The sequence below is a fragment of the Lynx canadensis genome, chromosome B1, assembly GCF_007474595.2.
Source record: "Lynx canadensis isolate LIC74 chromosome B1, mLynCan4.pri.v2, whole genome shotgun sequence".
Lineage (NCBI taxonomy): Eukaryota > Metazoa > Chordata > Mammalia > Carnivora > Felidae > Lynx > Lynx canadensis.
The window spans coordinates 24,835,402-24,860,508 of NC_044306.2; the positions used below are offsets into that span (position 1 = coordinate 24,835,402).

The 25,107-nt window shown below is 37.5% G+C and overlaps 1 protein-coding gene across 1 annotated transcript in view; it reads left to right on the forward strand.

Annotated features, from left to right (window-relative positions):
* DLC1 (DLC1 Rho GTPase activating protein) overlaps nt 1–25,107 on the forward strand; it is a 443,051-nt gene that overhangs the window by 86,874 nt on the left and 331,070 nt on the right. Inside the window, exon 3 of the mRNA XM_030312240.1 lies at nt 21,041–21,190. Coding sequence (XP_030168100.1) covers nt 21,041–21,190 — 150 coding nt within the window. The remainder of the gene's footprint in view (nt 1–21,040; nt 21,191–25,107) is intronic.

Consider the following 25,107-nt stretch of genomic DNA (forward strand, 5'->3'; position numbering starts at 1 on the left):
CCACTGCTGTTTGTTTGTTTTCTGAGTCTTCCTCTTTGGCTGAATAAAAATACTCAGTCCCGTGAACTCTGAGAGCAAGATGTGCCATTCTCTTGACCCACCACACGACTCCATCAATATTGATTTGAAACAAACCCTCTAGGGCTGTCTGTGTTCCTGGCAACGTTTCAATACTAACATGTGGCTAATTTTTTTAGAGGATCTTTCTTCCCTTTCCTGTGCTCAAGAGGAGCTGTGGAGTTTGTGGGAAACAGCAGTTTGATTCCTGCATCTGTGGTGCTTACATATTTCCCTTAGAGATAGTGACCCTTTCTTCCTAACCCTCTTCCTTTGCTGCACGTTGTGTTCCAGGAAGTGGAAAGAAGCATATTCTAAATGCTTCGAAGGCTTTTAAGACAATATTCCTAGAGACGTGGTATGTGAGAAAATTTGTACAATTCTCACTACTCACTCTCACAAAATTTAGCAGTTAATGCATATTACCATATTTATAGCCATTTAAAGTCAGTACCCATAGGTGCATTGTGTTACTAAATACGGAGGTTGTTACACAGACTTGTTCAAAAGCAGGTCCATTCTGCTAAAAACTAATTTCTGACTAAGTACGAGAAATATCTTTTTTTTTTAAATTTTTTTTAACGTTTATTTATTTTTGAGACAGAGAGAGACAGAGCATGAACGGGGGAGGGTCAGAGAGAGGGAGACACAGAATCCGAAACAGGCTCCAGGCTCTGAGCGGTCAGCACAGAGCCTGACGCGGGGCTCGAACTCACGGACTGCGAGATCGTGACCTGAGCCAAAGTCGGACGCTTAACCGACTGAGCCACCCAGGCGCCCCAAGTACGAGAAATATCTTAAGGCAAATAACAAAGATCTGATGTGGGTTTTTTGTTTTTGTTTTTTTTTTTTGCCATTACTGTTAATTTTTTTCCAGGTGAGACAATGAGTTTTTGAGTTTTTTCTTTTGTTTTAATTTCCAAAGTTCATGAGAACTATCTGTCAGACGAGGATTTCTGGGTTTCTATTTTCAATAGCAAAAGGAAATATCCCCTTAATTTCCTATTAAATAAAATATAGACATTTCTTAGGATTATTTAATTTACTTCCCATTTTATAGCTATAGTAAAATTTACATTTGGGTTATATTTTTCTGAGCAAATAACAGAATCTTAAAAATAATGAGATCATAATTCTTATTTTCCCCTTGCTTGGACTTTCTGAGTCTGTAATGGATGAACACTTTCAATCCACAAGGAGACGTTTAGAGTAAAAACATCCAGTTCTTCCTTTAACTTGCTCTCAGTAGCACATGTACTTTGAATTACTTTATCAGTAATGGTGACAGGTTGTACTCTTAAGATCTGTGCTTTCTCATGTATTTGACCTTTCAGTCATCCGCAAACATTTGTGGTTGAATACAATTTGAATAGAATTTAATCAACTTGAATAATGCCGCACACCAAAGCAGAAATGGTGTGGAAATGAAATTTTGATTAAGTAGGCACAGAATGTATAAGAAATGCCCATTCGCTTGACACATGTAAAAATATATTATCCTTACTGTTTTTACTAGGACTCAGTAGATTGGCCACAAAGAACAGTGAGGTAAAACTTTACTGACGTAGCAGAGGATCCTCTTCACCAGCTTATAAAATGTGTCTACAGCTGCAGATTGCTTCAGCAGCAAAGTTAGGTTCACCTTGAAACAAATAGAAGAAATATGGTGCCACCTGAGGACCTATACGAGGGTGACTCTACAGGGGCAGTAGAGATTGCAAAGGGAGCATAAAGGGCTCATTTGTCTTTTTTAATTTTTTTAATGTTTATTTTTGAGAGAGAGACAGAATGTGAGTGGGGGAGGGGCAGAGAGAGAGGGAGGCAAAGAATCCTAAGCAGGCTCTAGGCTCTGAGCCGTCAGCACAGAGCCTGACACGGGGCTCGAACTCACAGACCGCGAGATCATGATCTGATCCGAAGTCGGACGCTCAACCGACTGAGCCACCCAGGCACCCCTCTTTTTTAATTTTCAATATGTTTTTATAAAAATACAGTTATTGTCCTTATAACAGTATCATAATAAAGGCCTGGAAAGGGGGAGTTGGTGGGTGAAGAGAGTGGTTGGTGGGTGCTCAAGGGACAGGGCAAACCTAGGCAGGTCAATTCAGGTAAACAGCTTTTTATGTGTGTTGGCGTTTATATTCTTTATTGTGCTTTGCACAAGGCTTTAGCCAGCATTAAGCTCATACCACCCTCAATTCAATCAGATCCAAGCCTATTTTATTAACATGTTTCATGTCCTGTTCCCAGCACACCTTGAACTTCATGCCTTCAGTCCTTCCCATTCTTACTCATTTTCAAGACTCAGTTTAATTGTCCTCTGTGACGCTCACCCCATATGATCCAATAACAATCTCCCTCTCTCTCTCTCTCTTCTGTTTTTTGTTTTTTGTTTTTACTCTAGCACTAAACTCAGTCATTCCTTTTTGTTTTGGTTACTTGTTTGCATGGCATTCTACTAGATGTAATATAAACTTCTTAAAAGAAGGGAAGATTTATTTTATCTCTTATACACAACGTAGTGTTAATTGACCTAATAGTTGCTCAGTAAATAAGGAAAAAAAAAACACACACACACACAACAACCTTATTCAGACCCCTCTCTGAAACCGGGGACAAAAAAAGAGAGATGGCCCAAATTTGCCCCGAGAGTAAGTTAACTTCCCAAAAAGGAAGAGATTTACGGTTGCCAAAATCCCCTTTTGTCAGCTATAATATGCAGGAACCACGTGTTGTTTTCCTTGCTGTCTACCTTCTCCAGCAGTCAAAATCTACTGAGATAATTGTCTCTTGATATTACTAACCTTAGACAGTTTTTTCATTGTTTAAAAAGCTACACAACATCTAAGCACTCCCCAGCTCTAAATTATTTTTTTGTGGTCTGTTCCATTTCTCCACCATGAAAATAACGGAGATTTAGCACTAAGTACTGTTCCATCTACCTTGGACTTCTGAAAAGAGTGATATTGTATTGTCTTAACCTCACCTTTTGAAAACACAGAAAGTTATTTTTAATCATTTGTGTAACCCTCATTACATGTGTATTCTATGTGTACACTTTAAAATGTTTTTGAAGGAAACCAAATCCCATTTTAAAATGCTGTTTAATGTTCTTAAGCTCTCTAGCTCACAATCTTTATCAGTCACATTTTTATTTGTGTTTACTCAAATGATAGCCAAAGAAATCCTACTCATTGTGGAAATAGGTACAAGTGAACGCCGCAGGAGACTCATATATTATGGAATTAAACTATTTGAATTAAAAGCCACAGAAACGTATTGGTCGCTTTTATGGGTACATAGTTTATATGGAGAACAAACAATATATATAGATAAAGAAAAATTTTTCTTCAGTGTGCTGGAGAGATTCCCCAGGCAGAAATTTGGGTTAAGAATTATTACCATATTGGGAAAAAAGAAAGCATTGTTTGGTTTCCTTATGCACAAGAGAAAGGCAAACAAACAGGTCTTAATGATCTCAGGGGATTGGAGGATGAGTAACCTCAACATTTTGGAAGCAAAAGGCTATTTTTCAAATGTCCCTTTCCCTCAGAAGCAATATACCACAAAGACGTTTTTGAGTTTCTACTAAGTCTTGTAAGGACACAAATAATGACCTACCATGCTGCCAACACATTCTCCAATCAGTGCATCCGGAAAGTTCTCTTCAATTAAAAAGAAAAGGGAAAGTTCCATAGCAGCTGTTCATGCTTTCTTTCTGTAGAAACTGGCTCTTATAGATTGATAATATTGTCTAGATATTCATGAAAGACTGGGACTTAGTAAGCAACTGTTAATTAATCTAAAAATACTTTTGAGTTCCAGAGGCCCCATCTCCTCTCATGCAGACTTTCAGAATGATTGGGGAGACTAACGTGCATGAAATGCTTAATAATGTAAGGGACCTACTACTGACTACTTATTCCTTTTAAATTAGTAATTTCAAAAAGAGATTAATGAAAGAAATATCTATACTAAAAGAAAATTACATGCATGTTGGAATTGTCATTGATTTGTGTCCATCTTGTTCAACTTTATTGAGGAATAATTGACAAATCTATCTCTGTATATCTAAAGTGTACAACACAGTGATGTGATATCATATACACTGTGGAATGATTACCAGGATCAAGATGTACACATCGGCACCTCACATGGCTAACTTTGTGTGTTTGCAGGCTAGGGAGGGAATGCTTAAGATCTACTATAAGCAACGTTCAAGTATTCAATACTGTATCCATAACTATAGTCACTGTGCTCTACATTAGATTCTCTGAACTTATTTTTCTTATAACCTAAAGTTTTTACCCTTTGACTTACATTTCCCCATTTTCCCTGCTCCACAGCCCCTAGCAACCACCATTCTATTCTGTAAAATATACAAGTCTAAAAAATCTTTAAATTTTTTCTAATGTTTATTTATTTTTGAGATAGAGCATGAGCGGGGGAGGGACAGAGAGAGAGGGAGACTCAGAATCCGAAGCAGGGTCCAGGCTCTAAGCTGTCAGTACAGAGCCTGACGCGGGGCTCGAACCCACAGAGGGTGAGATAATGACCTGAGCTGAAGTCGGACGCCCAACTGACTAGCCATTCAGATGCCCCCAAGATCTTTAAAAATCAAGAAAATCAGGTCTTTTTTTTTTTTCTTTTTAAGATTTTACATGTAATGATACCATGCAGTATTAGTCTTCCTCTGCCTGGCTTTTTTCACCTAGCATAATGTCCTCCAGCTTTATCCATGTTGTCACAAATAGCAAAATTTCCCTCTTTTTTATGGCTGAATCATATTCCTTTAGGAGTGGTCAATTCTTTAGGGGTGGTCCATTTATCCTTTAATGGATATTTTTTAAATGGATATTTTTTTTCAAATCTGAACTGTTGTGAATAATGCAGCTGTAAACATGGGAGCACAGATACCTGTGGGATGCTGATTTCATTTTCCTCGGATATATTCCTAAAAGTGGGATTTTTGCTGGATCATATCTATTTTTAATTTTTTAAGGAGCTACCATATGGTTTTTTTGTAGTGGCTGCACCAATTTACATTCCCACCGACACTGCACACAGGTTTCCATTTTCTCAACATTCTCTCCAACACTTGTTCTCTCTTGTCTTTTCTAGACTAGCCATTCTAACAAGTGTGAGATAGTATCTCATTGTGGTTTTGATTTGCGTTTCCCTGATGATTAGTGATGTTGAGCACTTTTTCATATGCCTCTTGGCTATTTGTATGTCTTCTTGGAACAGTGTCTTTCCAGGTCCTTTGCCATATTTTAATCATATTATTTGCTTTTAGTTACTGAGTGTTATGAGTTCTTTATATGTTTTGGATATTAAACCCTTATCAATTTATGGTTTACAAATAATTTCTCCCATTCTGTAGATGTCCCTTCATAATAAATTGCCTAATAATATCTTAGAAACTCTGACGCATGTTTACTTAAAACACTATTTGAGTTAAGTACTTATCAAGAGTATCAACAATTTTATTAAACCCTGTCAAGTTAGTTGCATGGCACTAGCTGCCATTTGACTTAAAAAACAAAATGTTGTCAAATAAGGATATTTTTCCATGGTGCGCCTGGGTGTGGCTCAGTCAGTCAAGCATCCGACTTCAGCACAGGTCATGATCTTTCTGTTTGTTGAGTTCGAGCCCCGTGTCAGTCTCTGTGCTTCTAGCTCAGAGCCTGGAGCCTACTTCAGATTCCATGTGTCCCCCTCTCTCTGCCCCTTCCCCGCTTGCACTGTCTCTCTCCTCTCAAAAATAAATAATAAACATTAAAAAAAAAAAAAAGAGTATTCTTAGTTCATTGCAAGTGTGTAGTGAATCCCCTAAATCTTAAAATCACAAATATAGAATCATCTAGATTGTATTTAATGTGCTCACTTACTGGACCTCTGTAAATCGTAGCTTCTCTGTGTGGAATATAATTACATCACTTCTCACAAAATTTCAGCTTGGCTTTATGGTGGAGAGCCGAGGTCATAAAGGTACTCTTTTCTGTCTTTGGGCTAAAGGAAACGATGTATCCATTCAGGAACTTGTCTAATCTCTAGGATGAGAATTGTAACTCTCGTGAGTAAGGAGGAAGAGCAGGGTATATACATCAAGTTGTTCCAGCCAGGACTCAACATACTGAAAGTGATGGTCACAGAGATGACCACCAGATCTCAACAAATCTGGCTGTGGAGAGTGGCACTCAGGGAGGTGGAACCGCTGGACAAGATAAATCATCTCTTCATGTGTGAAAATTTAGTAACCTTACAATTTAGTAATCTTTTTTTTTTTAATGTTTATTTATTTTTGAGACAGAGAAAGACAGAGCATGAACAGGGGAGGGGCAGATAGACAGGGAGACACAGAATCTGAAATGGGCTCCAGGCTCCGAGCTGTCAGCACACAGAGCCTGACGCGGGGCTCGAACCCACAGACCGTGAGATCATGACTCGAGCCGAAGTTGGACGCCTAACCGACTGAGCCACCCAGGCGCCCCTTTAGTAATATTATTCAGTGAACATCTTTCTGTGTCGATAATGAGGATTTTCTGTTGTTTTTTTAAAGTTTATTTATTATTGAGAGACAGAGAGACACAGAGTGTGAGCAGGGAAGGGGCAGAGAGAGGGGGAGACACAGAATCCGAAGCAGGCTCCAGGCTCTAAGCTGTCAGCACAGAGCCCGATGCGGGGCTCGAACTCACAAACTGCAAGATCATGACCCGAGCCGAAGTCGGACGCTCAACCGACTGAGCCACCCGGGTGCCCCAATAATGAGGATTTTCAATCACTATGTTAAAGGCTTCACAGTATGACAATGTATGGATATACCAAAACTCTTTTAAAATCATTCATGATAACAAAAAAGGTAGTAAAAATAATATTAACAAAGTGTGTTACACAGTTCACTAACAACATTTTTTTTTCTGGGCATTTTCATGTTTGTGATGTTTTCCACCTTTTTTAAATTTGTAGTTTGTCGTGCTTTATATTCTCATTTTCAATGAATATTTACTTTTTTACCTGAAAAAAAATAATAACCTATGATTCACAATCACATATTCCCTGTAGGAATTTCAAACAATGTGGAAAAACATATAGGTCTCCTTTGCACCCTGCCAGTTTTACCCGCACTCCCCACTGGTAGTATCTTTCCAGATATTTGTGTATCTATGTATATATGCATACAGAAATACAGAATTTGCTTCAGGTGTGTGTTTTTGTGTGTGTGCCTGTGTGTGTGCATATGCATATATGTGTGCTCATTTGGTACCTAAGAGATTTCCTGCTATAGAATATTATCCTTCGCCTTTCTTTCTCCACTTAACAAATCTTTTTGGAGTGCTTTCCCTATTAGCAGTCAGGCCCTGAGTGCAGTTTTGCAGGTTGTTTCCTGCACAAGGACACCAGACTAAAGTGAGAACTGTTGGGCACCTGTATTTTACTCATCAAGCAGTGAACCCTCGCACGGGGCTGTGTCCCTCCAAAGGGCCACAATATCTAACTTGCATTGAAGAACTGACTAGATTATTCATGGCTATGTCAGTGCATATGAATCTACCTCATGTTTGGAACTACTGGGTAATAATCTAAGGAATAATGGTGCTCTAATTTATTAAGTTAAACAGGTTTCTACTGATGTCCGCACAGATTATTTCCAGTACTTTGGCCATAAGAAAAAAATGCTTCAGTGAATAGTATTGAGCATACTAATTTTTGCATGTATACAAGTAATTCTTTAGGATACACAACTAAAATTAGAATGCCAAGTTGAAGGACATGTCCTATTTTAATTTTAAAAGATACTGCCAAACTGCCTTCCAAAAAAGACAGAAATTAACATTTCCAAAGACATTGTCAATCTTTTTTTAAGCATTTTTAAAAAAATGTTTATTTATTTTGAGAGAGAGAGAGTGAGCAGGGGAGGTACAGAGAGAGGGAGGAAAGAGAATCCCAAGCAGCCTCCACTCTGTAAGTGCAGACCCATGAACTGTGATATCACGACCTGAGCCAAAACCAAGAGTCAAATGCTTAACTGACTGAGCCACCCAGGTGTCCCAAGACCTTGTCAGTCTTGAGTGTGGTCAAGATGATTTTTTCTTTTTGGACAATCTAATGAAAATAATTTCCATTTTTAATTTAATTTGCATTGTTTTGATTACCAATGAAGTTTAGAGTTTTAAACAGTAATTCTTATATAATAGCTTTTTAATGCTTTTGCCATTTTTATTTGATTTTTTAATAATTTCTGAATTCTTCATTATATATGCTGCAAATCTTTTCTTTCAGTCTGTCAGTTGCCCTTTAAATTTTATCAGTCTTCATTTGTGGATTTTAATTTTTTTTTAATTTTAATCCCACTATAGTTAATATATGGTGTTGTATTAGTTTTGGAGGTATAATATAGTGATTCAAAAATTCTATACACTACTCAGTGCTCATCATGATATGTGTAGTCTTAATACCCTTCACCCATTTAACCCATCCTACTACCCACCTGCCCTCTGGCAACCATCAGTTTGTTCTCTATAGTTAAGAGTCTGGGGTTTTTTTTGTTTGTTTGTTTCTTTTTCTTCATTTGTTTTATTTTTTCAAAATTTCATTTGTAGATTATTATACAGTGTCATAGAATGTTTGAATTTTTTGTTTTGTTTTTAAGAATTTTACAATTAATATTCCTTTGGTCTTATAAGAGACTTTTAAAATCAGTTTATCATAAGCATCTGTGAGTAAAATATGATGTCAGATATTTACCTAAAATATTGTTTTTTAAAACATAGGGAGGGATACATAAAATTTAACAAATATTGACAAATTTTAAGCTTGCAGATATATTAGACATCAGAGTTTATTATAACGTTTTTCTGTATTTTCATATATGTTTAAAGATATCCAGGGAAGCCAGGTGGCTCAGTTGGTTAAGAGTCAGACTCTTGATTTTGGCGGGTGCAGTTCATGCTCTCACAGTCTTGAGATGGAGACCTGAGTTGGGCTTGCGCTGGGCATGGGTCCTGCTTTAGATTCTCCCTCTCTCCCCTTCTGCCCCTTCCTCCCCTGTTCACAAGTGCACTCACGCACGTGCCCCCTTTCTCAGTAAATAAATCTTTCTCAGTAAATAAATAAACAAAAGCTATTGGTACTAACAAAGTTTTTTGTTTGTTTTCTTTGGGATTTCTTTTCATTCTTTTTGTTTAAAAAAATTTTTTTTTTACATTTTATTTATTTTTAAGAGAGAGAGAGACAGAGCACACGTTGGGGAGAGGCAGAGAGAGAGGGAGACACAGAATCTGAAGCAGGCTCCAGGCTCTGAGCTGTCAGCACAGAGCCCAACACGGGGCTCGAACTCACAAACCATGAGATCATGTGACCTGAGCCAAAGTCAGACGCTCAACTGAATGAGCCACCCAGGGGCCCCAGTTCTTTTTGTTTTTTTAAAAACCAGCTTTTCAAGTTTCATTTTAAAAAAATCCCATGGGAGTTTTGGGTCAGACTACTTGGGTTAAAAATTTAATTGAAAGACAGTTAACATTTCATTCATTCATTCATTCATTCACTCAACAAACATTTATTGTATGATGATTATGTGCTGGCGACCATTCTAGATTCTTGGGTTGTTATCATTGAACAAAACAGGCAATGATAACTAAATTCTAGAAGGGAAACAGACAATATACATAACAAATTTGCTTTAAAATGTCTTAGAAAGAATTTTCCTATCCAGAGCAATTATGTGTCTCTCCATTTGTTTAGTCTTCTTTTAAATCCTTTGGTGACACTTTAAATTTTCTCCATGAAAATCTTCATTATTTCTTGTTCAGTTTCTTCTAGATATTTTAGTCTTTGTTGTCACTGTGATTTTTTTCTATTCCATTTTTTTTAAAATTTTTTTTCGATGTTTATTTATTTTTGAGACAGAGCACAAATGGGGGAGGGGCAGAGAGAGGGAGACACAGAATCGGAAACAGGCTCCAGGCTCTGAGCCATCAGCCCAGAGCCTGACGCGGGGCTCGAACTCACGGACCGCGAGATCGTGACCTGGCTGAAGTCGGATGCTTAACCGACTGCGCCACCCAGGCGCCCCCTCTATTCCATTTTTTAAATGGACAAGAATGTTCCTGTGTTTTTCCTTCTTGAACTGAATTCTTTTGTTTGTTTTAATTGATTCTCTGGGATTTTTAAGGCACAAATTCTCTTCCTTTGTAATATAATCAACTCTGAGTTTTTGTTGTTGTTGTTGCTGCTGTTTGTTGTTTCATTTCTTCGGCCAGAACCCTAATCAAAGCGTTGAATAAAATGAGTGATAATGAGTATTCTTACTTTTTCTTAGTATTATAGAAGTGTTTCTAATATTCCACCTCTGTACTTAAAACTTAGTCTAATTGCCTGATACTCTTAATCAAGTTAAGAATATTGCCTTTTAAATCCTTGCTATCTGAGGGAGTTTTGTTGTTTTTCTGTTTATTAAACCACTAACAAGTGATTTAAAATAGGTTTTGAGGGGCACCTGTGTGGCTCAGTCAGTTGAGCATCCGACTTTGGCTCAGGTCCTGATCTCACGGTTCGTGGGTTCGAGCCCCGCGTCGGGCTCTGTGCTGACAGCTGGGAGCCTGGAGCCTGCTTTGGATCCTGTGCCTCCCTCTCGCTCTGCTCCTCCACTACTCATGCTCTGTCTCTCTCTCTCTCTCTCGAAAATAAATAAACATTCAATTAAAAAAAATAGGCTTTGAATGTTATAAATACCTTTTTTGACATTTGTTGTATTTTTTATTCTATCAATATAAAGGTCTAATGGATTTCTTGTTGTGGGAGCACTGTAGATAAAAATCTATTCCGATTATGCTATTTTTGGGGGGGTCAGAAACCATGGACTTGCTTTCTCTGTAATCTATTACAATTATAATTTATTTTAATGTTCCTTAACCCTCGCTATGCTTTGAATATATCTGTTGAATTCTTTAAAATCGCACTAGGTTGGCCCAACCCTACATCTTCGAAATTCGGTGGATGGTGCCTTAGATGTGGAAGTTTTCAAAGCTCTACAAGTATACTTATAATCAGCCACTGCAGAGAACTATTACTCTAACATGTGGTTCAGAGGTTCTTAAAGTCTAGCCCTCCATACAGCAGCAACAGCGTTATTCAGGAACTTGTGAAAAAAAATGCAGATGCTAAGAGACTCTTAAAAACTGAGAACGAACTGAGGGTTGATGGGGGGTGGGAGGGAGGGGAGGGTGGGTGATGGGTATTGAGGAGGGCACCTTTTGGGATGAGCACTGGGTGTTGTATGGAAACCAATTTGACAATAAATTTCAAAAAAAAAAAAAAAAAACACAGATGCTCCATCCATCCCATCAAGGATCTACTGAATCAGTCTGTGTTTTGACAAGTTCTTCACATGGTTCTGATGCACAGTCATATTTGAGAACCACTGATAAACTGTTGACAAATAAAAAGACAGAAAGAGAGACAGAAGGAAGGAAAGAAAGAACAAAGGAAAAAAGGAAGGAAAAGAAAAAGAAAGGGGAGGGAGGGAAGGAGAAGGAAAGGAACAAATCATCAGTAAGATGATTTAGCTTCTAAATTTGTAGATTAGTAACAATAAGAAGATGCCACTCATATGTAACTAAGTCAGTTTTTTAATCTATATGTATTCTTCCCAGATCTTTCAGATCATTTGTATTAGGTCACCTGTAGAGTAAAACAAAGGATTTACAGGACTTAGGTTAATGGAAGAATTGGAAATTCAGCGTCTCTTGATTTCATCTTTGCTTCTTGTTTCCCAAGTAGCCATTGACACTATCATTTTGTAGCTTGGGAAAGTCTTAAATTTGCTAAAGTAACTTATCAGAAAAAAATGAGAGAATGGAGCTAGATAAGTAGTTCCCATAATTTTTCACTGTAAAGGCTCATTAGTGTCAAAAAAAAGCCACAGCCACACTGCACGTGCGAGTTGTGAAAACCTATACAGTGGTAAAAAAAATTCAATCTGATTTACTCATTTCTAGAAAATTTCATACAAAATATTAACAATTGAAGTGAATTTGCAATTCTAAAAAGATCTGCCTCATGTGCGCTTTTCAGACCTTATTTTGTTGCTGAAGAAAAATCAAAATGAGAAGTCTTAGATTTGCCTAGGATTATAACACTAAATAGAACACTGAGAAAAGGAAATTCCTATTCTTTGAAATTGTATAACTAAACTTAGAAGGCAATTACTGTTCATTCATTCAAGGAAACAACCTTGTATAGAAACCTCTCCATTGGAGTGACATGATACTTGAAACCAAAGATTTCCTCTGATGTACCCAGTCAGGGGAGAAGTATGTTAAGCCTAAGAAACATTATTACATGGGTCCAAATACAGTTGCCAGATAAAATTTAGGATCCCCAGTTCCATTTGAATTTCAGGTAAACAACATAAAATGTCTTAGTATAAGTATATCCTGTGCAGTATTTGGGATATACTTATACAAAAAAAAATTATTTATCTGAAATTCAAATGTAATTGGGTATCCTATATTTTTATTTGCTACATATAGTAATCCTTGTTGCAATGAGAGAGAGAGAGAGAGAACATGACATATTTGAGAAACTAAAAGAAGTTCAGGACTTCTGAGCATTTTCTAAAATATAGTACAGTGGTTTATGTAAGATTATATCACATAGTATGGTTGATTTTGATAATTGTATAGTTTAATATACTTTATAAAAAATAAAATTATTACTTACATATTATATAGCATTCATATATTTAAATTTTTATCTACCTGTAAAAATGAATCCAATTAAAGAAAAATATTAAGAATAGTGTAGCAGTAGTCCTCAAAATGACTGACATTGGGGAACACTGGGAATTATCAGAAAGAATGTGAGAGGTAAAACTAGAAAATTTAACAGAAGCCAGGTTCAATGCAAGACTTTTTTCTAAATTAAGTCATATAAATTTTTATGGAAGAGGAAGAAATTTTTACTTTTGTCTTTCTTTGTTATCCACACCTAAAAAAGACCATCATAATATTCCTGAAAACAGTTGATGGAATTTTAATGTAAGTAGATGTTTTTCTCACGTTTTCACATCAGGAAAAGTCCTGCCTCCTTTAACAGCTGAGCCCAAGGACAGAGCTACTGAGAATTGTAAAACAAACAAAACAAAACAAAAAAGCCAAAGTAACAAAAACTGCAGAGATTTGCAGATATCAGGTAGGAAGATGATACAGAATATATAACCCACAAAGGTTGACTTTGTGTCTATAAAATGTGCTAAGTGACCATGAAAGTCAGTCTCCACTTTTACCACTTAAAGTAAACACTGGTTCCAGAATGCCTACCAAATTATTTAAGTAGAAATCATATCCCACTCCCCAAAATGGACCTTTAAACCTAGTGGAGGAAGTCATCCTCAGATTTCCCTGGAATAGAGAAGAATTTCTGCCCACACAATTCTGTCCCTGACTCACATCTGCCACTTATGAGCACTCCTTAGGACCAGCTGCAGAGATATCCTTTGAGTCTATGCAGGAGACTCTGTAAGCAATTTACAGAAGTCCCAGTTTAAAAATGCTCTATTTGAAACCTCACTGGAATTTAAAAATCAAGCTAAGGAGGAACCCGTTTTCTTCACCATGCTTTGTAAATGGAAGGAGATAACATAGGAAGTGAAGGTAAACACTAAAAAGCCACAATTTACATACCAGTTCAAAGATTCCTTGTAGTAACTTTGAATGAGGGTATTAGATCACCCTCTATCATCTGATACTAAAATGATATTGGCACATGTTACTATTAAGATAACATGCAAAGATTTTGTGGTTGAACAGACTGTATCTGGCAAATCGGAGATAATTACTGGTTTGTTTTATTACCTAATCCACACAAATTTCATCTTGAAATGCACCAGTATAAAAATTAAGGTTGACTTGTTTAACTTGCCTAGAAATTCTAACATAGGATAGTTATATTATCTTTAGCCCCTGACTAGCTATTCAGATAAAAATCTTCACTGCTTCTGAAGAAAAAAAAATGAATAACTTTCTGGTTCTTTAAGCAGGATATTATTTTAAGAAAGGAAAGTCTAGAGTGAGGAATTTATTTTCAGATGAAATGTATAACACTAATATGAGATTTCATACTAATCCAGCTGGCCTCAGATCAAATAATTCAGAATGAAGTCGGGCCAAGTCTTTTGCTAAAAGGTCCCTTTCTATTACGGGTGAACAAGGAGTATTACCAGCCCAGAATGCCAGTAAGATGCGTATGGAATCAAAGACAGTGTAGGGGCCAGAACCTTGGATTATGAATCAGGAAGTCTTAGTTCTATTCCTGGCCTCGCCTTTAATTTATTATGGCTGTCTATGTGATGCCACAACTCGTTGACAAGCAGAACATTCAGGCAGTGCTATATTTGCTGAGCCAAATGTCCACTATTTGGAAGCATTCAGGTGGTTTACTGCATTTTTTTGGTTTTCTTCCAAATGCTTGGCATTAGGAAAACGGTGCCCCTGCGTCTCTAGGGGAGGCATCCTTTTCTTTGTACTTCACAATCTGTAGAGTGTCTGGTAATCTTCACCTCCTCCCCACTCCATGTGTGTGTGCTGTGTCCTGTGTTGCTCAATAAAGAGCGTCTGGGAAAGAGGAAGCTTGGAATTATCTTCCCCAGATAGAAGGAAAGAAGGTAGTGGAGTCTCCTGTTCAACGAATTCCTTTTCAGAGACCTGGAGAGAATGACCCCCTAAAAACCCTGTGTATCTCCCCCAGATCCCATTGTGACCCAAATGACTTCACTGCTCAGGGGCTAAATAGCTCTTGGGAGTAAATAAGGAACATCTTCAAGATTTTCCAATGAAAACCATGCGGTTGGCCATATTAGGCTTTTGACAACAAATCGAATTGAATAGAAGTTTCTCTCCAAATTTGCCTAAGCATCCACTGACGTGTTTCTGAAAGAAATACAACTGGAAATTTCTTCCACAACTGTGATATATATTATCTGTACCTTGACAACAGCTGGTTACAGTCTCTCGACAACAGGATGTTTCTGTTCTTAGTGCTACACAGGCAGATATTGGGAAAAGGAGACATATATCACACCATTGACTCAAGGTCAGCTCACAGGCAACTAAATAGTTTTTCCTCATTAAAAAAGCAAATCATGCAATCCTATTAAGAATAGCCTATTTATGTTCTAAACAGGCACTTAATTCTTAGGCTATGTTAGAGAGGGTATATAGAACATAGGGAAATACTTGCCTACTCTGCCCTGGTCTGAGAACGTGTAGAGTAGTATATTTAATTCTCGGCACTGACTATTAATTGGGTCAATGACAGAATTATGTCATTTTCAGAGAAGGGTAAATAGAACTAATGAGGATTTGAAAACATGTCGTATGAGAAATCATTAAGGGGACTGAGTATGATTCACCTAGAAAAGGAAGAAAATGGGCACAACGTAGTTCTTCAAATATTTGAAAGGCTCTTTCATGGAATAGACACTACTTTATGCTGTCTATTTTTGGAGGGAGAAACTGGGAAGTTAAAGGAAGGCAGAATTCTCAACCTTATAACTGTACAAGTATGAAATAGGTAGCTTCCTAGGGAACAGTGCATAGGACACAGGAGATGGCCAATGAACATCGTGAAGACTGTTAAAAACGTACAAGGACTTGTCTAGATGCAAAAGTTTCTTGCATTTAATTGTGGTTATCGCTACTCTTCCAAAACATAGTTTCTGTATATTAGAAGGAATGAAAAACAGGTTGCAGTAGTTAAGGAGAGAATAAATGATGCCTAATAGGCATTGAATTAGAAATTGCATCCATGAAAGGGAAGCAAAATGGAGTATTGGAAAAAGACCAAGGCAAGGAGTGGGGAGAGATGGGCTCTACTCTGTTCAGTTTGTCAATGGAAAAGTGATCTGGATTTAAAACTCTACAGCTGCAAAGTCAGAACACCGTGGAACCAATAGCCATGATCCTAGAGCTCTAGATTTCTAAAGTCTTAATTTTGGAGAAAGTACCCAAGTACATAATGAGTTACTCAAATATGTTTTGACTTATTTTTTAATTATTTTTTTAAATATTTATTTATGAGAGAGAGGAAACAGAGTATGAGTGGGGGAGGGACAGAGAGAGAGGAAGACACAGAATCTGAAGCAGGCTGTTGGCTCTGAGCTGTTAGCACAGAGCCCAATGTGGGCCTCAAACTCATGAACCACGAGATCACGACTGAGCAGAAGTCAGACACTCAACTGACTGAATCACCCAGGCACCCCTGTTTGACCTGTTTAAGTGAAAATACACATATGAAGATATGTTAATTATAATGAATTTTAAGGGATTTTACAAACATAAATAATGGATAGTGCAAAGAAGGCAGATACGTGAGCTGCTTCTAGGAAAAAAGAAGTCTCCAGAAGAACACTAAATTTCAGTCAACAATTTATACTGAACTCTACCTGGGCAACAAGAGCAAAAGTTAAGGAAAATAAATGCATTAAATAAATAAAATGCATTATTTCAATATGTTACTATGTTGACTAAGCCATAATTACAACTGTCGATTTAACTAGCAATGCTTCTATTTGAATCAAATTCTGAGCATGTCTCTCCATCCTACTGATCCCCACTCCTACTATGTGTTGGCACAAATATGCACCAGCTCGCATAAGCTCACAAGAGCAAACTGGTGGCATCTCTTCCTGTTCTGAGTTCAATAATGTCTTGTTGGTAGCTTGAAACCAGCTATGACAATATTTACGTCACAGAAAAAATGGCACATGCTACACATGAGGACTTTTGTTTCATTTGGTATCTAGTTTCTAAACATTTACTAACATACCACTCCCTGCTTCCAAGAAACAGCTTCCTCAGACAGTGTCTTCTTTTTCACTTCGATCTCAAAATATTTATGGCCGTGTTATAAAAGCATATCATTTTTTTAATTCCAGTGTAGTTAACACACAGTGTTATATTAGTTCCAGGTGTACCATATAGGGATTCAACAATGCCATATATTATTCAGTGCTCATCAAGATAGATGTACTCTTAAATTTGTTATTTCCTTATAATTACCATAATGTGGGTCCAATTCAGACTTCAGGGGGAAAAAAAAAGAACTAGGACTAGGACTAGAAAATAATCCTAGGTTAATTTGAACTATTTAGTATGTATTAGCCATTTGACTTTGCTGGGGGTAAAGTAGCGTGAAGTTCCAAAAATGTTTGATTGTCAGTATGTGGTGAGGATCCTAAAAGTAAAATACACAGGAAATCACTCATGTGCTTACATCCTGCCAGTGGCCCCACTGCAAGGAATAAATTTGACCTTTACAGTGACCTTCATGACACAATATATATTTTGACTCCTGTTCATATTCACCTGCACATTGTTCTAGTATTCATTCCTTTCACTCTCACTTCCCTTCCTGGTGTCCCCCACCTTTTATCTGATCCTCTTATTCATCCAGCTCATTCCAGTCTAGCATCCAAGATGTGTGCAGTACTATTTTCCCAGTTCTCCTCCTTCCTTCTTCCTCTTCTTCTTTCCCTTCCCTTCCCCTTTTTTCTTTGCCTTTCATTTTTCTTCCTTTCTTTCTGTCTTCCTTTCTCTCTCTCTCTCTTTCTCTCTCCCTTTCTCTCTCACTTGCTGTCTCTCTCCATCTCCATCTTCATCTTCGTATCTCTCTTCTACCCCATTCTTTTTCTCCCCATCATGATTTAGCTCTATTTTCCAACCACAGGAAACTATTTTCCAACCACTCTATACAAAGTGGGACACCCCCTCAGTGACTGTGTAGATTCTTACCCAATTTATTTGCTTCTTACACTTGTTCCTGTATGAAACCATCCTACTTATGAATTTGTTAACTTTTGTTGTGTCTTCTCATGGTTGACTATAATATTCAAGAAAGCAGGAATTTTTAAATCTCTTATCCACTTGTGACTATTTTGTCCCTTTAATGGTGCTTGGCCCAGAACAGCTACGACTGCAGGAAAGAAGGAAGGAAAGACGGGAAGGGAGAGAATTTAGCATCTTGGCCTTGATTTGAAGGGGTTAAGGTACTGAAATGTTGAGAACTTCATTAATAGGCAGCTTTACTTATTAAAGAAGGTCCTCTTCGTGGACCATGGAGACAGCATGAAATAAAAGCTTCACTGAAGAAGTCAACCTAGCCAAAACCTGCAAATACGCAGCTCTATTTTCAGGCATGAGCTATTTGCTGGAGTTTAGCCATGGACATATGAAAGGTTAGAACTGTTAAATATTAATATCTGGGGCTTTAAAAACAAAGACAGTAAAATTTATCCAAAGTATCTGATTGTAGTCCACTCTATTTTGTGAGGTTTTATGGATGTATAACACAGGAGACTGGTCTGTGTACTTGACACTTGATGCTGAATGTAATAGATAGTAAATAAGGAAGCATCCAGGAAGGAAGGCGAAATCAATAGGCTTATTTCTCTAAAGGAATATTGTAGACCAAGGCCATTTGGTTTTATTCCTTTTGGCACAGCATTTGAAATAATTTGATGCTCAGCCCATGGATTTAAAAATGTTTTTAAAGCACAATCTCAGCATCCAGTTAATTCAAAGACAAATTGTTTCTGAGACCACTGCTGGTAGGTCTAGGACAACCAGGACATACTGCTTTATCCAACATTAACTTAGTAGCTGGAAAAATATCAAGATACACTTTCTAAGGCTTTGGGAGCTGTTATTTCACTGGCTCCTATTGATTTCATTACTATTATTCCTGAAAACATATTGCATGTGCAATGTATAACTTGTCTCATCTGCCAGGTAGAAAAACACAATTTTTGTGCTTGAGGATGTTATAACTGGGAGGGGCGCCTGGGTGGCGCAGTCGGTTAAGCGTCCGACTTCAGCCAGGTCACGATCTCGCGGTCCGTGAGTTCGAGCCCCGCGTCAGGCTCCGGGCTGATGGCTCGGAGCCTGGAGCCTGTTTCCGATTCTGTGTCTCCCTCTCACTCTGCCCCTCCCCCGTTCATGCTCTGTCTCTCTCTGTCCCAAAAATAAATAAACATTGAAAAAAAAAATTAAAATCACACAGAAAAAACATATGTGGATGTAGAGATGCAAAGAACATTATCTTGCCAAACACAACTTTGGTTTTAAAAAGAAGGAAATTATACAAGCAAATACATTGGAGAAGTAATTAAGAGGACTTTGAGTCTTCTTTCAGTCAGGTTTTCCATGTTTTGGGTATTTAGAAGAGAATTAAATTTAGAATAATCTCCAATATTTCCAGGACTTCATTTTAAGGTAGAAGCAGGATTCTACTGTAATGCTCTTTTGACTATAACAAAGTTCTGTGGCAGTGAAGGATATGATATATAGTAAGGTTCAAGTCTGTTTGCAAATATCCTGGATACTCTCAAGCATAAAGCATAAAACATAAAACTTTATGATGACAAGAGCCTGTAATTGTGTCAAAGCCTCATTATATGTTGTAGACAGCAGGGACAATGAAAGGAAATTTAAGTAATAATCACAGCATAGTATTCTGAAGTAAGTAATACAACTCAAAAAAAATTCTTAACTTATTCTCAAACTGGATGTCTTTATGGAAATAGGACTAGCTCTTTCAATTTGATGTTAGTCTGTTAAACCAAACACAGGTTCAGCTTACCCAAATAATTTACGAATGTTACCCTAATTAATGATTCTTTGAACACTTTAATAGGCCAACTGTTTGACATCTGGGAAATAATGCTCTAGCTATTGGGGGTACAGAGACTTGTATAGAATTTGATTAATCCATGAAATTTACCCTAGTTAGTCCCTGTTCTTTGGGGTTCCTTCCTAATGAAGGCTAGAGAATTTAGGGGATTAAAAAATGCCACAACAAAATAAAATGTCTGATTCACTTCCAATACCATCACCTGCTCCCTTGTACCCACATCCCTCAGGCTTCTGTTGTGATATGTTTTCCCTTTGAGGTCCCCACTCGTGTTCCTTTCAAAGCTGATTTCACCGAGGTAAATATCAAAGACAGATGAGAAGATAGCAACATGAGTTACACATGATAGTTTTCTTCCAAAGGGCTAGCCCTGAGTCTATTACATGTCTCAGTAGATTTTGCTTCTAAAGAACCTTACTGTGCTTTCCATGGCCTTTTTTTCCCAACCCAATGCCCTATCCAACCTTGATACCTTGCACAGCCCGCAGGGAATCTGAAAATTCCTAATACTAATTGACATGATTTGAATATGCAAGAATAGTAAACAGTCATGTGGAAATGACTCTCTGTGGTCAATGAGAAGGTTTAGTTATTCCTGTAAGCAACAGTGTTTCCATAAATATATCTCAATATTATAAAGAATTCAGGATAAGTAACCATGATCATTTACAAAAATATATACAGTTATGGGGGCTTTTTTTTAATGTGAAAAAAAAGAAGCTTGAAAAGAAATATTGACAGTGATATAGCTTGAAGCAGCAGTAGGTAAATGGCGCCATGCAAAAACAAAACAAAATACAACAAAGCAAACAAAGCAACTTGCCCGCTGTACAGACTGAATCCTGCCACCTTTGATTATTTTCCCATTTTTTTCCTATACTCAGAAATATTCTTCCAAAAATATTGTATGGATCCTTAAATGCCTAACCACAGTTATTAGTATGTCATAATTGATTTATACCATGAAAAAAGTAACATCTAATTTTTCCCAAGAATAGTTCACAGAAAAGTAGTAAATGTGTATCAGTACTCACTGATGTTATACTTCTTTTTCATTTCACTTTTTGCCAGAAGATGTATATTTAAAATTCAAGTAAAATGCTTCTTTGGCAGTAGGTCAGCATCTTCCCAATGAAGAGCCCATTGATGATACAGAATAGAACTTCCTTTCCCCCTTGAGTAGAAGGCTGCCTATTATTCAGTGTCCTTTTTGTCACATTGAAGAACAGGGAACTTTTTATTCTTTCCAAGAAATGCCCTTTCAGATTTAGTAACAACATGTTCTGTTCCTCAGGAAATAAGAGAAGATCGAGATAGGGCGCGGCTAGACTCCATGGTGCTGCTCATTATGAAACTGGACCAACTTGATCAGGACATTGAGAATGCCCTCAGCACCAGCTCCTCTCCGTCCGGCACGCCAACAAACCTGCGGCGGCACGTTCCTGTGAGCTTTCCTCTTTTTCACTTCTTTTCCCATGAGAATGTTACCTCTTTATTTCATACAGTGCCTCTTGCAAATGAAACACCTCTGATGGTAGCACTACCTACCTAAATGTGGCCCTGATACTGTTCCGCAAAGATCGCTCAAATAATTCTGGGCTTCGTGCAATATTATTTAAAAGAGAAGTGTGCTTAAAAAGGAAACGGTTATGGGGCGCCTGGGTGGCGCAGTCGGTTAAGCGTCCGACTTCAGCCAGGTCACGATCTCACGGTCTGTGAGTTCAAGCCCCGAGTCGGGCTCTGGGCTGATGGCTCAGAGCCTGGAGCCTGTTTCCGATTCTGTGTCTCCCTCTCTCTCTGCCCCTCCCCCGTTCATGCTCTGTCTCTCTCTGTCCCAAAAATAAATAAACGTTGAAAAAAAAATTAAAAAAAAAGGAAACGGTTATTATGAGCTAGACAAGAAAGAGAGTCACCTGGGGAAATTATGTTTCGTAGAGATCAAATCATCTTTATTGTAGTTGTTTCTCTCATTACCAGTCTTCTCTGACATCCTATGAGCACCATTAGCAATGCTATGTCTGTCTCGTTTAATATTTTTTTCTAATATTTCACAAATTTACATTGCACGTAGGAGATGCTTAAATATTTGCTGCATGCACACACGCATGCATGGATGTTTGGGTAGATGGGTGAGTGGATGAATGGATGCTGGACTAACCCGGCATACTACAAGAAATAATTTATATGAGATTAACTTGAAAACACTCTAAAATTCACTCCATGAAATACAGCGAATAGGACAGAGGTGAGAGTTTCATTCTACACTGCATTAACTTCTTATAAGACAGACACTCCTCTGAGATTCTGACATTCAAAATAAAACTTGAAAGGCAGATTCCAGGACTGAGTATGCACTTTACATATTTACTCTATATTAAATGGCTTAGTTTGTGCAGATCTAGCAAATGTGATGGTAGATTTGCTTATAATTAAGCCATAAATCCCTTTTCAATTAGTCTGTTACTTTTGCTATGCAGTAATCAATACGTTAAGTCAAGAGATTATATATTTACCTAAGATCAAAAGGGTGTAAAATCCTATACATAAATTGGAGCAGCTACCAAAATAGAACTATTCTGCATCAAATTCTCTAATTAGTATAGCTCTATCATTGATTCTGAAGTGATTCAAGACTTAACTCTGACGATGGGGCAGAATATTTCAAAGTAAATGAACAAATTAAAATGATAACTAACCTTGGTATATGCTAGGTATGATTTTAAATGATTTATGCATATTAGCACATTCATTCCTCACATTTTTCAAATGAGTGAAAGACGGAGAAGTTAGTAATTATATGCGTCAAAGCTGGAGTACGTACCCAGCGAATCTTCATCTCAAGTCATGCCATTTAACCGCTACACCACACTGCGTTCTCTAGCTGACCATATTGGGAATCCTATAGCTTAAGCAAATGATAGATGATAGATTGATGTAGAGAGGGAGAGGAAGGAATGAAGGAATGAAGGAAGGGGAAGGAAGGAGAGAGGGAAATAAATTAGATACTTCAACTTAAAGCCAGTAGAATGAAATTTTCGTTTTTGTCTGTGATCTTCTGGATAATCATTTCTTACCCTTTAGTATCCATCTCCAATTTTCTTTACGGTGAAATATTGCCCTAAGCTTCTTCTGTCTTTCCAGAAAGAATCAATTACCCCTTCTCTGGTGCTGCTGTAGTGTCTTGCACATACTTTTGTAGGACAGGATCCCAATGGAAAAACTAATATCAAAGTAACCTGAAGACCAACAAGAAGGGGTGTTTTAATCTTTTTTACATATGAAAAGTGTGTAGAATCTTTATACTCATTTCTATCATTTTTAAAAACAGAAATAACCCAGGGTGCCTGGGTGGCTCAGTCAGTTAAGCCTCTGATGTCAGCTCAGGTCATGATCTCATGGTTCATGAGTTTGAGCCCCGCATCGGGATCCATGCTGGTGGTGTGAAACCTGCTAGGGATTCTCTCTCCCTCCTTCTCCCTCTCTCTCCCTTTGCCCCTCCCCCAGTTTCCTCTCTCTTTCTTAAAATAAATTTAAAAAATAAAAATAGAAATAACCATATTTTTCAACAAGAGGCATTTCTTAGTACTTCTTTGCCATAGAATACATTTTCTCTTTAGAAGTTGTCTGATGGGAATTGTTAATATCTCCCTGTCTTTTTTAATTTCTCCCCTATACTCTCCATCTATACTGAACTTTCCTCAATCCCCATGTATTTAGGGGAAAAAAACCAACCCATCTCTGTATTATTGTCTCCATCTCAGAAAGAAAGGCAGCTCTTATCTGGTAGACATGTATCTTTGTTCAGTGGTAAAGGCAAAACAGAAACAGGGACAAATTCAGGTAATAATTTTAGCATTTGCCTACATCTACATCTTCAGCCTCCATTTAAAGTATAAACCAGATTTTATATTGCATGCACTGTCTCCTGGAATACAACCACCATTGCTGACGATGGTTGATTCTATAAACTGAGATCCATTTCTGAGTTTTCAGCTCAATAAATACTTGGAATAGGCAAATTAATACAATAGAAACCTTATGAACTTTGGGATTTATAGACCTGCATTCAAATACCAGCTCCACAACTGAATATCTAAGAATATAAGAAAACTATGTGATTTCTCAACTTTAGGTTCATGTAAAAAAAAAAAAGGCAATATTATTTTCTATCTAATGGCTAGTTGGAAGGAGTAAATGAGAGAACATATATTAAGATGTATTGCACAGATCTGGCACAGAGCACGTATTTATACTGTGTTATTCTCTTTCCTTCTCCCATGTACTCACACCAGGCACTGGGCGAAAGATGAATAAGACATAACCTGAAGCCCTCAGAGACAAAAACATCTTTTTGGTCTTTATATTTTTCTAGGTCATCCCTTGTTCTTTATTTCTGTTCCTTGGTATTTAAAGCTAATTTTAAAAGTCTCTCATCATCAAAATTTTTTCCACAGGCACTTTCCATTTCTTTTGATAATTGCACCAGGGAATAAGGGGATTATAACAGCGTGATTATGACCTTGATCATCCAGCAAGTATCACTGTCCCAGATTCAGAGGAGAACCTCCCTCTTTCACACCCTAACACTCCACTGTATATTTACAGTTTAACAGGAAAGACAAGACTACAATCAAACCGTGACCTCAGTTTGAGATTACTTATGAGAAAATGCTAGAGTGAGTTTTCTACCTATGATTAAGGGTGTAAAAAATAATAGACTGGAGTCTTTAAGAATGGATTGAAGATGGAAAATCACTACAATAAGAATACAAATAAAGACTTAAGGTTGCCTTGATAATAGAGACTTGCAAATTGACTATATCTTGGTGGTTCACCGCAGCCCAGGATCTGGTTTTCTCCTCTAGAGTCCAAAAACTTGATTTTGTCCGAGTACTCACTGTGTGCCAGTCTCTTAGAGCTGATAAATGATGGCCCATCTCATGGGATCAGTGTGAGTGGGGGATGGAGAAGGCAGTAGTGTTTACTGACAATTAATCTTTATATATGCTCATTCTTCTGTATTATAACCCTTCCCAAGAGGCATATCGTTCACTCACAATTGTTCACCATTTCCAGAACCAGAACCTCCTTGTCTGATAGCCAAGGAATTTTTTTTCCCCAGTAACAAGGTATTCTGAATATTAAGTTGCTAATTGTGTTCAAGTTAATGTGTAAACAAGGAACTATTGATAATATCTTGGAGTATTTCTTCTATGCCACAGAGAAGCTTAAAAAACATATAAGTCAGGGTCACTTCACTACCTTTAGCTGAACCTCCAACATGTTTCTGTAGCATTTTTTTGTCTTCCTGGTTCTTTTCCCATAATCCAAGGCAGCTATTCAGAAATTTTACTATGCTCC